Source organism: Condylura cristata, unplaced genomic scaffold (assembly GCF_000260355.1).
Source record: "Condylura cristata isolate star-nosed mole 26May11 unplaced genomic scaffold, ConCri1.0 scaffold00002, whole genome shotgun sequence".
Classification (NCBI taxonomy): Eukaryota; Metazoa; Chordata; class Mammalia; order Eulipotyphla; family Talpidae; genus Condylura; species Condylura cristata.
Genome location: NW_004567103.1, coordinates 19,250,229 through 19,263,725, shown reverse-complemented (window position 1 = coordinate 19,263,725; position 13,497 = coordinate 19,250,229). Strand labels below are relative to the sequence as shown.

General features: G+C 39.4%; 1 protein-coding gene across 1 annotated transcript in view; it reads left to right on the top strand.

Moving 5' to 3' along the window:
* Nucleotides 1-13,497, top strand: part of UNC80 (unc-80 homolog (C. elegans)) — a 181,056-nt gene that overhangs the window by 34,382 nt on the left and 133,177 nt on the right. The window contains exons 14-17 of the mRNA XM_004674811.2: nucleotides 4,331-4,477; nucleotides 7,846-7,993; nucleotides 10,686-10,834; nucleotides 12,908-13,074. Of these exons, the coding sequence (XP_004674868.1) occupies nucleotides 4,331-4,477; nucleotides 7,846-7,993; nucleotides 10,686-10,834; nucleotides 12,908-13,074 (611 nt within the window). The remainder of the gene's footprint in view (nucleotides 1-4,330; nucleotides 4,478-7,845; nucleotides 7,994-10,685; nucleotides 10,835-12,907; nucleotides 13,075-13,497) is intronic.

Genomic DNA, 13,497 nt, shown 5'->3' with positions numbered 1-13,497 from the left:
AAAATCTTGTAATACCCAACATATTACTTTCCCAAAGACCACTGGGGATATTCCTTAGTGTTCATCTTACATAAAAATTACCTAAACAATGTTATAAATCACAAATATTTCATTTTGGATACTAAGATCTAAAGGTCCATTTTAGCCAATAATTACACAGGAATTGGAAAACAGATACAAATTTTAAGTACCCTATTTCTCTGTATAACACATAGTGAGATTCTTACTTCTTTTGTTTTGTTAGTCTGTGAATCTAAGCTGCACACTCAAAGAAATAAGATATCCATTATTATATTCAAGGGAATAAAAAAGATTAAATATAAAATTATGAAATTTTGATAAGCTTTTTATCAGTAGATATTCCTATTATTTAGATAAGATTTTTGTTGCTGTTGTTAGGTATACTGATGGTCAACATTACTATATGTTTTAATTCAAAATTAAATTAATTCACCTAATTAATTTAATTAAATTAATTCACCTAATTTCTAAATGGAGATTTGCAAGAATTCTACTTAAAATGAGGTATTATAGTTGACATTTGATAATACAAATATGTTGACCAAAATTTATCACCTTTTACCACTATGGATTTTTAAAAGTCAGATTGTAGAAGTGTGACAGGGCACCCCAATGTGAATTGGGTTACCTGTCTGTGGATCTTCACCCACATGCTTACAATTCAATCGTATTATGGACACACTCAAAAGTTTAAATAATGGATTTATTTATAAGGAGAAAGGTAAAGGAATAACCAGGGAAAGAGGGAGAGAAACACAGGTTAACTAGGATGTCCTACCAGTTCTGCTGACTTGTTCTCCACCAGCACGCTGAAAACCGATTGAGTCCAAAACGATCAGCTGCGAACCACCAGGTTCCCCCAGAGCCCACATGTCCGGTTTTATCTCAACTTGGCTGCTCAGCTCCGCCCTCACATCCCAGCGTGCTTCTCCTGGGTACTGATGGGATTTGGAGTTCCAGCATCTGGAGTAGGGGCGGAGTCCTTGAACCCTGTACCTGTTATAGAAGTGTTCACAATTAAATCTGTCAAATAATATTTTGTAATACAGAGAATTTGTAAGTCAAATGTGATCATAAGTCAAGTGCACTATTTCTGTGTTATTCACAGGTCTGTTCTGTCCCAATTCCATCTGTTATTTTCAGCAGATTTATCTAAATTTACAACCGACTTTTAATACCAGAAGCATGGAGAATTGATAATTCAGAAAGAAAGGGCTAAGTTATATTAGCTCTTTAGATCTGTTACTAACTGGTAGTGAGATTTTGAAATGTAATTCTTTATCTGTCTCAATTTCTGCCTGTAAGTAAATTGGATATATCTCAGTGTTTCCTTTGAGAAGAACCAAAATTCCAAGGACATCTGAAGGTTTAAAAAAATATAACCTGAATAGAAATTTACAAAGGATTTTCAGAGCTAGAGAAATGTGTAAACCCACCTTCCAAATCAACCCCTGCCAGGGTGACATAAGTGGTCCTGCCTTGTATGAGCTTTATATTATTGCAAAAGGCCTAAGAGAACTAACAAGGACTGGAGTCTGGTCCAAAGTTCACCTAAGGCTGTATCTACAAAAAGGACTCAGCTTTTCTGATTCACCCCCAGATGACCTCCTTACCTGATTTGCACAAAGATGCCTTCAGGAAAGGCAGTGCCCTATACACTGATGACCTTTGTTTTGCTGTTATAATGGGTCTTGCAAATTTTGACTATTTAACTCTCACAGCTCTATGACTTGAGTGTTATGAGGTGTCCTGCCTTGAAGCAGCTTGCCCGAGGTTATGGATCTAAGAATAGAAAGTAAAATAAAATATTTTGAATTGGAAGGCACAAAAAAATAAGTAAATGTCTGCAGATAGGTTGGAGTCTTCTACTTGCTACTAATTGAGCTTTAGATTTTGCAGGAAACAGTTCAGAAATAGAGAGGTGAATGCAGGAGAGTGTTCCAGTGACTTCTTAGGATCAACATCTCTGAAGTATAAAAGAAGCAGGGTGGGGCAGAGGGAGAGGCTAAACTTCTTTCTAGCAGCAACAGGCTTCAATACAAATCACTGGGAGCTCTAAAGCTGGGTTGGCTCTTCGAAGTAATCCCCACTGTTGTAGAGAAGAGTCAGGGTGAGTCCAGAGTCAGGGGGATGGGAAGGAGGTGGGGATTTTAAAAGAATTCCCAGAGACAGTGGAGAACAGAAAAGGAAATTTATTGAAAGGCACTGCTAAGGGAAGCATCAGGCAAGACAGAAGAGGTTTGCACCTGAAGGATTAGGGGCTCCCTTTTCTAACCTGTTTTGGGGGGCTTTTCATGACCGAGGGAATTGGTTTCCTCTTGTTATGTTAGGATATCAGGTACAGGTGGGCCTTCCTCACAGGAGGCGTGCTGTGCCGATGGATTCTTTTTGCCAGAATTATCTGTAGCCCCCTGTGGTCATAAGGCTGCCTGGCCAAGTTCCCATGGCATTTCTGTTTTCCCCTTCCTTATTTATTTCTCAGCTCCCAGTGTTGTTGAGCTGAGCAAAGTGCAGAGACTAAGTTATAACTTTATTAATGGCACCCCCATGCCTCCCTGAAGTAACGGAGGCCATCTTTCTACACTTTCCACACTCCACCCACTTCATTCCCCTGACAGCGGGTGGCGGCAGACAGAGAGAATATGATGGGGCTAAGGCAACTCTCTTCCTGTAGAGGAACTCTGCTGAGGGTTGTCAGCCATCAATGCTGTCAGCTGCTCACAGAATGAACGAACGTTCAGTCCTGAAGGGGACGTCATCTCTGGAGTCCAGCACCCCTTCCTCTGTAAATTAGAAAAGGAGGAGCAATTTGGTAACTTTAAGCAAGGTGTCTCCTACCACATGATGACGGCTCATGTCTAGCTCACACCTCGTCCCTTTCACACCCTCCAGATATACAACTGCTCTTTCTTTGTGTGACACCAGAGTTTGTCAATGTGATCATATGATTATGGAAAAGACATGGTACGGGGCAATTCTTATCCATTATTTTGTTGTTGTCTTTGTAGTAAACTTACATAGTAAGAAGGGAAACTATTAAGGTTGCAATTTAAAGGTGAGGGAACTAAAACAGAGACATTTTGTTATCTAACATGAAGTTAAGGAACAGGAGCTGGAATCAGGTCTGTGGTCAACGAGCTGACAGCAGAACGAAGCTAGAAGCAGGTAAGGCTGATGCTTCCCTAAAGTAATGACTCTCCCCATGGCAGAATCTGCATCAATTTTTAGCAACAGCTTTCTTAGGCTTAGTTGGAAGTAATTTATGGAAGTTTGTTTTTCCTGGAGTCATTTTCTCCATTAACTGAGGATTAAATGAGTCAAAAGGGTAATAGTTCTCATAATTTATCTCACAAAGGTTACCTATTTAGCCTTAAAGATTTACAGGTGCATAAGTACTATACTACATTGCATGTGTAAGGACTTTTCTAGTCCTTTGAAATGTCAGAAACGGCCATGTAATAGCAAAACTCCAGACTTTGGTCAGTTCTAAAAAATTTAGCAATAGTCTTTGTCTGGTGGTGTTTTCAGTAGCTCCCTAAGAGGGAGCTACTAAGGGTAGTTTCTAGGAAAATATTTGACTTCCTCATCAATACAGTTTTCATTGTATCTCTCTGGCAAATTGTTCTGTTAGCCAATTAAGAATATGTAAATGATACCAAACGCCGGTCTCTGTTTCCCTCAGCCACTCAAGGGGTTTAATTTGTTGACAAACTGAGGAGGGCAGCAGGCTTGTGTCAGAAAGACCCCTGTCCTGCTCTTGGGCAAAGGCAGGGATATTTATACAAAGGAGTAAAACAAAAGGAAGATGGGCCAAGACCTACCGAAGGGAGATGGGCAAGTCCTGTTGATACAGGCATAAGGAGACTTCAGGTGGGTGCCGGCTTGCTTGGCTAATACCTGATGATTACCTGCCTTAGATGTTCGACTTCCTTATTATCCTCCTCTTCCTTCGAATGCAAGAAGACAAACTTGTTAAATGCAATAGCTAGGAATGCTTATCTGACGGGGCAGGAAGAGATCTGTCCTGTTTCACTGCATCATAAGCCTATCTTCTAAGAAAGAGAACTATAGTCATGTCCTTTTGCATTAGAGGGTGTCAAACTGTGCAGACATTTTTCTTTTTAAACTCATTGTAGATTTTAGAAAAATTAACTTGCTTGTTGAGCTCTTGATAATTCTAGTTTCCATGGCAGGCACTCACTGTATAATATATGGACTTGATTTAATCATCAAGTTGAATTTTAGTGGCATCAAGTAGTCGTAGGCTAAGTGAACAAAGGTCTCTTTCTTTTTCATTTCTGGGTTCTAGGATGAAAGTACACCTGTAAGCAACCATAGGCTTGCTCTAACCATGCTTATTAAAATAGTGAAGTCTTTGGGATGCGCCTATGGTTGCGGAGAAGGACATCGAGGGCTCTCTGGAGATCGTCTGAGACACCAGGTATTCCGAGAGAATGTAAGAGAATTACAGTAGATTCCATTTCCTCTCTCTGTTCCCTCTCTCCAATTCAGGAATGAGTCCTTTGACAATGAGGGTCAGTGTTTCCTGAAAAATATCATATTTCATAGGGTAATTAATGCTGTCTTGGAGTGGGAAGATTCCCATCAGCTATCTCAAGACATCTAAAACCCAGGCATAGGAAATTTTAATTGGGAAAACACTACTTCCTGCCAACGGGAGGCCAACTCCCAATTGGTGAAAGGAATGTGTGACTTACGCTTTGAAAGAACTTTGCAAAGATGAATACATTTCATGAGCTTCCCATGGTCTGTGAGAAATGACTTTGTAATCACCTGCCTGGGTGTTCTCGAAACCTATTTTATATTAGAAAAAGTGGTCAAAGTTTAAGGCTTCGTTTGTTCTTACTTTGAGATGGAAAATGGCCCTGATTGGGACAAAACAGGACTGTGAAAGTAGCCAGTAGTTATCTGGCTGCTTTATTGGAGAATAAACCTTGACTTCTAAACACTGAAGATCATGTCCTTTTGAACTGTGTGAAACTTGAAACTCTGCACTTGGGCTTGCAAAGCATCATGTCATGGAATGTGGTCTCATTCCAGCTCATTTGCATTTCCCTCCACTGATTGCTTCTTTTCCCTTCACACTTGAGCAATGACCCATCTCCCCAACCAGTCCCAGCTGGGACAGTAGCCTCGTTTGAACTTTTGGGTTGAAACTGTAAGAAAATCTAAGGCTTGGATGCAAATTTAGTGCACAAAAACCCTATTCTAGCAGAGTTTTAGGATCATGTCAAAATCTAATGCCAGCCATTTTTCCTTGGTATTAGGTTTTCTGGTGAAATGTTCACACAGTAGCAGCATGCTGAGTGTCTCTCTTAATCCATCATCTACCTATCTATCCATCATGTATCCTTCTGTTTTTATATTTTTGTTGTGTATTATATTGCTCTATTCTATGCCAATGGGGGGTTATATTTATAGTAAGTAACTTCTAAATTCTGAAACTAGAAAACTTAAACCAAGATCTAGATTTTGGACCAAAATTTGAAAAAGAAAATAATAATTAGTGAAAATAATAATTAATAGAAAGCTGATGTTGCTCACCTCAGAGCCACACATATGATTTCTTATATTTGTCACAGTATGAATAACTGCCTTCAAGGCTAATGCCACATCACTCTTCAGAGAAAAGACCAATTTCACAAAATAAAATACTAAAATATATTTTAAAAAAAAAGTGTCATGCTTTAGTTGAGGGTAGAAACAGGCTCTGACATGAGAATGTGTCTTTTCTACATTTGAGGGAAGTAAGAGAAGTTGAATCAGAAGCCACTTCAGAGGCTTAGCTGACCATAATTTAGTGGACCTTAATTTCCTCTTCAGGAATACTGTATTTTTCCTACTAGGTTGTCTAGACAGACTTTTACTGTCTTCTTATTTTGACTACTTAGTGGCAACATTTCTGTTATACTGCAGTCCAATTTAATAATCATAGGAATTATATTTGCTTATCCCTATTTAGTAAATGCATTCTTCAAGAGATATAAATTTGAGAAATTTCTCCTGGGAATATCTAATTTTAAAAAACTAGGTATTCCAGATTTTTAAAGCATTGGTTCCTAGAAATCAGTTAAAAATTTATTTCCTCTCAAATTTTATTTTTTTTCATAGCTATATAATTTGGGGGGTGCAGCTTCCCACCTCCATATGTGCACGTGCTTCACTCACCTTCCACCAAAGCCCAGCCCATTACCCAACCACATTTCCCTCTTACCCTCTCTTCTCTTTCCTTGTCCCCTTCACTAACCACTATAGTACTCATAGAATCTAAGTGTTATTGATATTGTGTTTTGTCAGTTTGCTTCTCGGTTATTTATTCTCCACAAGTGAATGAAACCATCCAGTAACTGCCTTTCAGTTTCTGTTCACTTTTTAAGGATTTCTATACTTACTGTAAAGAAATACATTACTCTGAAGATATGCATCAAAATGCCTAGCAATCCCAGCATGTATTTCTGGATTAATAGCATCATTAGTTGATATTCCTGGATTATTAAAAGGATATATTCCTTAACAATTAGATAGCTCTTAGAGAAATTTAAAATATTCATTCAGTATCAATGTACTCAAGTTTTGATATTCTGACTCTTAGCTCACTTAGGCATCACAACAGTAGGTTGTTCCTAAATGAATTCTGTAGAGAAAATGGGATAATATGTACCAACCAAGGATATTAAAGTGCTTTGTAAATACTGCAATGAAGATCTTCAAAACTTCTTTATGGAATAATAATTAAATACTACTTTAGGCAAGACATTTTATGTAACTGCTTAGCAAGTTTCATTTTATAATAAGTAGTATTTATTTTGTAAGACAAGAAAAAGAGTTTGATATTCAGCAAGACTAACTCCTCTGAAATATTTCCGATCTTCTAGGAATTCACAAGGGAAGAGTGAAAAAATAAGTCAATCCAGGGCCACCCTGGAGGCACAAGGGGTTAAGTCTCAGCACTATGAAGCTGTCCATAGTCACTGTAGCATGGGTTCAGTCCCCCACCAGGGAGCTGACCCACATGGCGCAGCAGACTTCTCCTATCCCACCTGCTACTAACCTCACCAGTGTGTTTCAGGGGGTCTGCCATTCCGCTCCCTACTCTGTCTCTGCTGAATCCTCTCACCCCCACCCTCACACCTCTAGCCTATACTCTAGTTCTTTTATGCATAAAGAAATAAAATAAATCTTTTTAAAAATATCAATCTATCTGACTTGGTAATGCAGATGGAAAGTGATACCTCAAAGTCTATTGCTAATTCCAAATTTCAGACTTTTATGTTTCTTGGTTTTCATATTAAAAAAACAACTTTCATTTCACATGAGATTGAAAACACATGAATACCAAAACTAGATTTGGTCTACTGAAGGTCAAAGTAGCTGAGCAAGGAGCTACCATACTTCTTCCATTGCACAAAGGCTATGAGGTTTATTAAACCTGGCTTCCTGCCCTATTACAAGTCTAAAATGTATACATTGAGCTGTTGCATGAGATCTTAAAATCTTGATCTTGGTGAAAATACTGAGCTCCTTCTGAGGCCAGCACTAGATTTTAACTTTGGGCTTCTGAGCAGCAGCCCTTTGGAAAAGAAACCCATGCTGCTCAGCCTGCCTTTGTCCACTTCTTACTCAGATAGCGGAGGCTGGTGAGCCGGGAGGGTGTGGGGTGTGGGAAGGTCCAGCAGGGTTGCTTGGTACCAGCCAACAGAGCTGAATGGAAGCCTTTGCTTTTGAAGGCTTCTTCTCACACTTGTGGTGTCCCTAGCATAAGCTGGTACTTGTGACTTTTTCACTTTTCTTCCTTCATTGCAGGCCCAGAACTGCCTCACTAAACTATACAAGCTAGATAAGATGCAGTTCCGACAAACAATGAGGGACTATGTGAACAAGGATTCTCTCAATAATGTAGTGGACTTCTTGCATGCTTTGCTAGGATTTTGTATGGAGCCAGTCACTGACAGTAAGTAAAGCTGTAAAGTTCTAGAAGAAACTGCTATGAAGTGAAGTGGGTAGAATTTCAGAAGCACACTAAATGTAAAGGAAAAGGTGCCTGTGTACATGTGTGTGTGATAGAACAAAAAGAGAAAAGTGGTACATAGTCTCTGATGTCGCCTTTTCAGGTTTTCTTAAGGCAACTTACCTTAGTGGCTCAGAATTTGGTGACCTGTGGCATGTTCACCTTTAGCCCCTCAGCCCACACTGCCCCTCCTGGCATTCCTCTTTCTCAAATAAACTCTGATATTGAGGAAGAAAATAATAGATTCATAAGTTCAATAAAGATGAAGTAAATACATGTGATGTACAGACACAGCAATTTTCTCAGAAAATAAAACAGGAAGAGGAAAAAATACCTGAGTACAGTAAACATAATAATCACACAATTTTTGTATACATATAAATGTGTACTATTCTTGGCTTAAGCTTAAGAAACTTCATGACTTTAAGAAAGACTCTAGTACTAGGAGTCTTTCCAGTAGATATGAAATGCATCTAGAAGCTTGAACACCTCCAATACCACTTAAATGCAAATGCAGTGATGAAATGAAAGTGGGTTAGGGAGCCGGAGTTGAGTAAAATGCACTTTAATTAGAGCCTGGGAAGAAATAACTTCATAGACTTTTTTTTTTTCATTTACATAATGTATGTGTGATAGTAGTTGGTTAAATAATAATGAAGCAATTGTTGATGGCTTTAGAAGCAATTTTCAAACTGTATCCCAGACTTTATTGTTTGGTTATTACTTAAAAGAACACATTGTGGGCTCTCCCTGGTGGTGCAGTGGTTTAGAGTGCAGTACTGCAAGCCAGCTGCAGCCACCTTGGTGTGAGTTCCATCCCTAGATCCAAAGTGATCCACATGATACAGCAGACCTCTCCTGTTTCACCCACTGCTCCCCTCAGCAGTGTACTTCCTTAGTCTGCCTGTTCTGCTCCCCACTCTGTCTCTAGTGAATCTCTAGTGAGTCTTCTCTAAGTACCCCAGTTCTGTATGCATAAGTACATACATCTTTTTTAAAAAGAACATATTGTTCCTCTGTAATGTCCCTGAAATAGTCCATGTTATCAAAGTCATTTTAAGTCAAACACATTAGAAATTTTAAAAAAGTCAATGAAGTGAGATTTATAGTCAAGATACTGCAAGAGATAATATCCTTAATAAAAGTGTTTTTTCTTTCTCTTGTGTAGCTGTTGAGCTAGAAATTGGAAGCAGAGGCTAAGACATTTCTTTCTGTCATGTAAATCTAGAAACATCCCCTGAGAAGTGGAGTGGTTCCCTGTGAATCAGTCAGTCTGACCTCAAGTTGCTATTTGATTGGTTTTAGAGCTGCACATACCCTGCCCCATGATCCTAAGTATTCCTTTGGCAAGACCACACCTAGTGTGCCCCTGAGAAAGTTCCACAGAAATGCAAAAAATCTAGCATAAAAACTCACAGCGGTGATGGCCTCCCTTCACTGGCATGACACACATGGGTGAGTTAGCAGCTGGCCTCGAGAGAACTTGTTAGTTTCCTCTCCATAAGCCCCAGAAGTTTCCAGAAGCAAAAATTTACGGGACCACCTCTTGATCTCTTTGCAGTATTAACTCCTTTTTATGTCAAGAACTGGTTCTGCAAGGCCCCTCCTTGCCTTTTTCCTCCCCCCAGCCCAGCACACTGATTGCTCCCTCTCACATCCTCTGAGGAACTGAAGAATTTCCACCGAGAAGCAGCCATCTTGACCACTAAAAACACTGAATCCTGTTAAATCATTCTCCACTGAGGAATCATTTAGCAACTTGTTAATTTTCTTTGAATGATATATTTAGAAAGATAACAGAGCAGAAGAGGGAAAGGCATAGCAGAGTGACAATGTCACTTGTAAATATAAACAAAAAACCTATACTAGGTCTGAAAGTTTTTCATCGAGTCAATGGTGGATTTTCTTTGCTAAAATTTATTAGTTGAAATTGTCAACAAATTCTATGGAAATAAAGCCAAAATAAGAACTAACCCTAGAAAACGCACTATAGAACTGAGACTCTTGGTGAGGGAGATGATAGGGGAGAGATGAAAGTAGGGAGAACACATAATGGACAATGGTGGGGGACTATGGGTATTTTGGCGATGAGTGTGGAGTTGTAACCACATCTGCAGGGGCGATCTATTCCTCTAAAGAACAAACAAAATTGTAAACCAATGTCCTAGTAAAGCATTGAAGGAGAATATAGTCATTTATCTAGAGCTCCTCATATTAAAGCAAGGGTATATTTAACCGTCCGTCTATATTTTGTGTAGCCTTTCACTAATTCCTGGATGCCACGTACTTCATTACTTCCTTAAACTGTGTAGCTTCTTGGAAACATTTATTTTAAGGCCCTCTCTGGTGGTGCAGCAGGTTAAAGCACAGCACTATGAAGCTAAAGCCACTTGAGCCTGAGTTCGATTTCCGGCCTGAGAGGTGACCCATATGACACGGCAGACCTCTCCTGTCATGCCTGCTGCTCCCCTCAGCAGTGTACTTCCTCAGTCGCCTGTTCTGCTCCCCACTCTGTCTCTGGTGAATTCTCTCACCGCCCTTGCACCTCTGGTCTGTACCCCAGTTCTGTATGTATAAAGAAATAAATCTTTAAAAACAAACAAATTTGCTTTTAATTGGTGCATTTGCATTCCAGACAAGGCTGGGTTTGGAAATAACTTCACCACAGTGGACAACAAGTCAACGGCCCAAAACGTGGAAGGCATTATCGTCGGTGCCATGTTTAAATCCCTTATCACTCGCTGTGCTTCAACCACACATGAATTACACAGTCCTGAGAATCTGGTGAGAAATTTACCTCTTCTTCCCACACACAGGTGTGCTCAGTCTGCGCTGAGAAAAGTTCTCATGTTGTGACCTGGAAAGAGAGGTTGAAAACTGAAAGTTAAACTATGTATTCTCCCAGTATCACTAAGAACTCCTGTGGAGTCTCAGCGACAGTACCTCCTGGTTACTCCTGACCTGCCTGCTAAATGGCTTATCTTCCTCTTCCACCTGAGAGGCTTTGTGGTGACCGATGAAATAGCTCTTCAGAAAGAATGTGCTAGAGCATGGCAGGTTGGATTGTGAATTATTAAAGAATGTGAGCTTAAGCATTTTGGGGGAATGATTTTTACTTTAAAAATTCATGTAAACATCTGCTGAAATAGATTTGTTTTCTTTTATTGAGCTCTGTCACTTTTTAGCTATTCTTTATAAAAGGCTAATTAAACCACTGAAGCCACAAGTAGAGAATCAGGCTCTGCATGGTTAGTACTTAACTGCTACCAAAGTGATTGTGGTTAGGGTACTAAAATGTAGATTAAGGCTGATGAAGTCTGACGTGAATAGATGGATTCAGGTCTCTCTGGGATGAAAGAAGCATTTCTCTATATTAATAGTCTTTTAGCTATTATAACTCCTGTGCAGAAATCATTATATTTATACTTATGGACACTATCTGCTAATCAACCTGAATTAAGGGAACCATTGAAACTATTCACCAAATTTGAGATAAATAAATATAAAACACCAAACCAAAGGGAGTCTCATTTTTCTGTCCAAATCACCCCAGTAAGGTTCTCAGAGCTGGAAAATAACTGAAGCATTCAGCCCGATCCTGCCAAGAAATAATTTGAAAAGTTAATTCAAATGTATGAGTGAGTACATAGTTGAGTGCTCAAAGCCATGTATAGAAGAAGTAACTCCATTTCTTAATTTCCTGTAAATCATCTTAAGTTTGACACTGACTCACTATCCCACCAGAATGGCTACAAGTGACACCTCATTGATTCTTGCATCTCCTTTTCTCAGAGCTGTACAGAGAACCTCAGGTCTCAGGCAGGTCTACAACCTGGTGGGGTTGGGGAGGGGGACCCTGAGTCTCCATGATCAGGCCATGCCTGTTAGTTCACAAGGCCCTTTGGTATTCTTAGAACTGGGTACTCTGGGCAATTTGGTGCCCTTGTGCTCTGAGGTTTTGTCCCTCTCCTGGAGGAGTGACCAAAGAATACAGTGAAGACACAAGGTCTTATTGCCTACAGGATGCAAAGAACCCTCTCCCTACATTTTCCTCTGTGGTCTGCCCTCTGCTTTTCTGAAGATTATGGACACAGTTGTCCCAGTGGCCTTAGATTTTGAAATGCAAAACTACCAAGGTTAGTGTGTTTTAGGTTTCCATGTTCTGCTTTGCCATGAACCTTTCATACAGCAAAGAATATGTAAATGATCTTAAAGAGGGAAGGAGGAAGCATGTTGGGGGGAAATGTGCATAGCAGTCCTAGTGTTTACAGATTTACTCAGCAACATGTTGGTTTTAACAGTCCTGCAGCATCTTAAATTCATAGTTCAGGTTTATGTTCCAGTGAACTGTAACGTATCATTTGCTCAATCTGGGCAGCCAAAATGTGTCATTCTTGTGTAGCAGGCTCTTGTAAGTATACATATGTTATCACAATGATGCAGAAGATTTGGAAAAACTGATTCAGGTCTGAAATCTCCACTCTAAACAAAATTTTGATTGTCTTCTTTTTAGCAGACCTCTCTTCAGAAGTCATAATTGTATGAGAAAATTTAAGCTGGAGAATCTATTGGCTAAAAATATAAAGAGATGTCTTTCTAACTATACAGCCAACCTTCTGAATATGAAGCATAATTAACACTAATTTTTGTACTGTAGATAATGGACAGTTCTGGAAATATTCCTATAGTAGTGATGGAGAGGCAGTACAGACATCTTTTTACCAGAGTAAATTTCTTCTTTTTAGATGTCCAATGCTGATTTAAGCCTAAGGAATTACCTTTCCCCCTCTTCATGTGCAAACTTTAATCATGCAACTATTTCTCTTTCTCCCAAATTTTGCTCTTGCTTCCAAATAGGGGCTGTATTGTGATATCCGTCAACTGGTTCAGTTTATCAAAGAGGCTCATGGGAATGTGTTCAGGAGAGTGGCCCTAAGTGCTTTGCTCGACAGTGCTGAGAAGTTGGCACCTGGGAAAAAGCTGGAAGAAAATGAACCAGAACCTAAGCCTGCAGGCAGTAAAAGGTTAGAAGTATGAGCTAAATATTAGTGCTAGCCTTCGGTTCACAGAATGCATTCCTCTGTTCTGTTCCTATTTTTCCAGACATGGCCTGTACCTTCAGCTCGGGTCCGATGAAGCCGTCTTGAATTCATGCCGTCACTAGTGCTGGTGGGGTTGCAGCTTAGGAAAGGAATGAGTTTTCCACTAAACAAATGCCACCTCAGTACAAAATCAGAGATCAGCTGATCTCAAACGTTCATACCCTTGACCTTCACTCCATGCTTCCTAATTATATGGTGGAATGTTATGTCTCAGTCCCTTCTATAGATAATTTACATTTTTTTTTTCATTTTTTTTTTTTTATTAAAAAGTTTATTTTTACATCATTTTTCACATTTTTTTTTTCATCTCAATTGTAATCCCCACGGGTTTCCCATCACCAAATC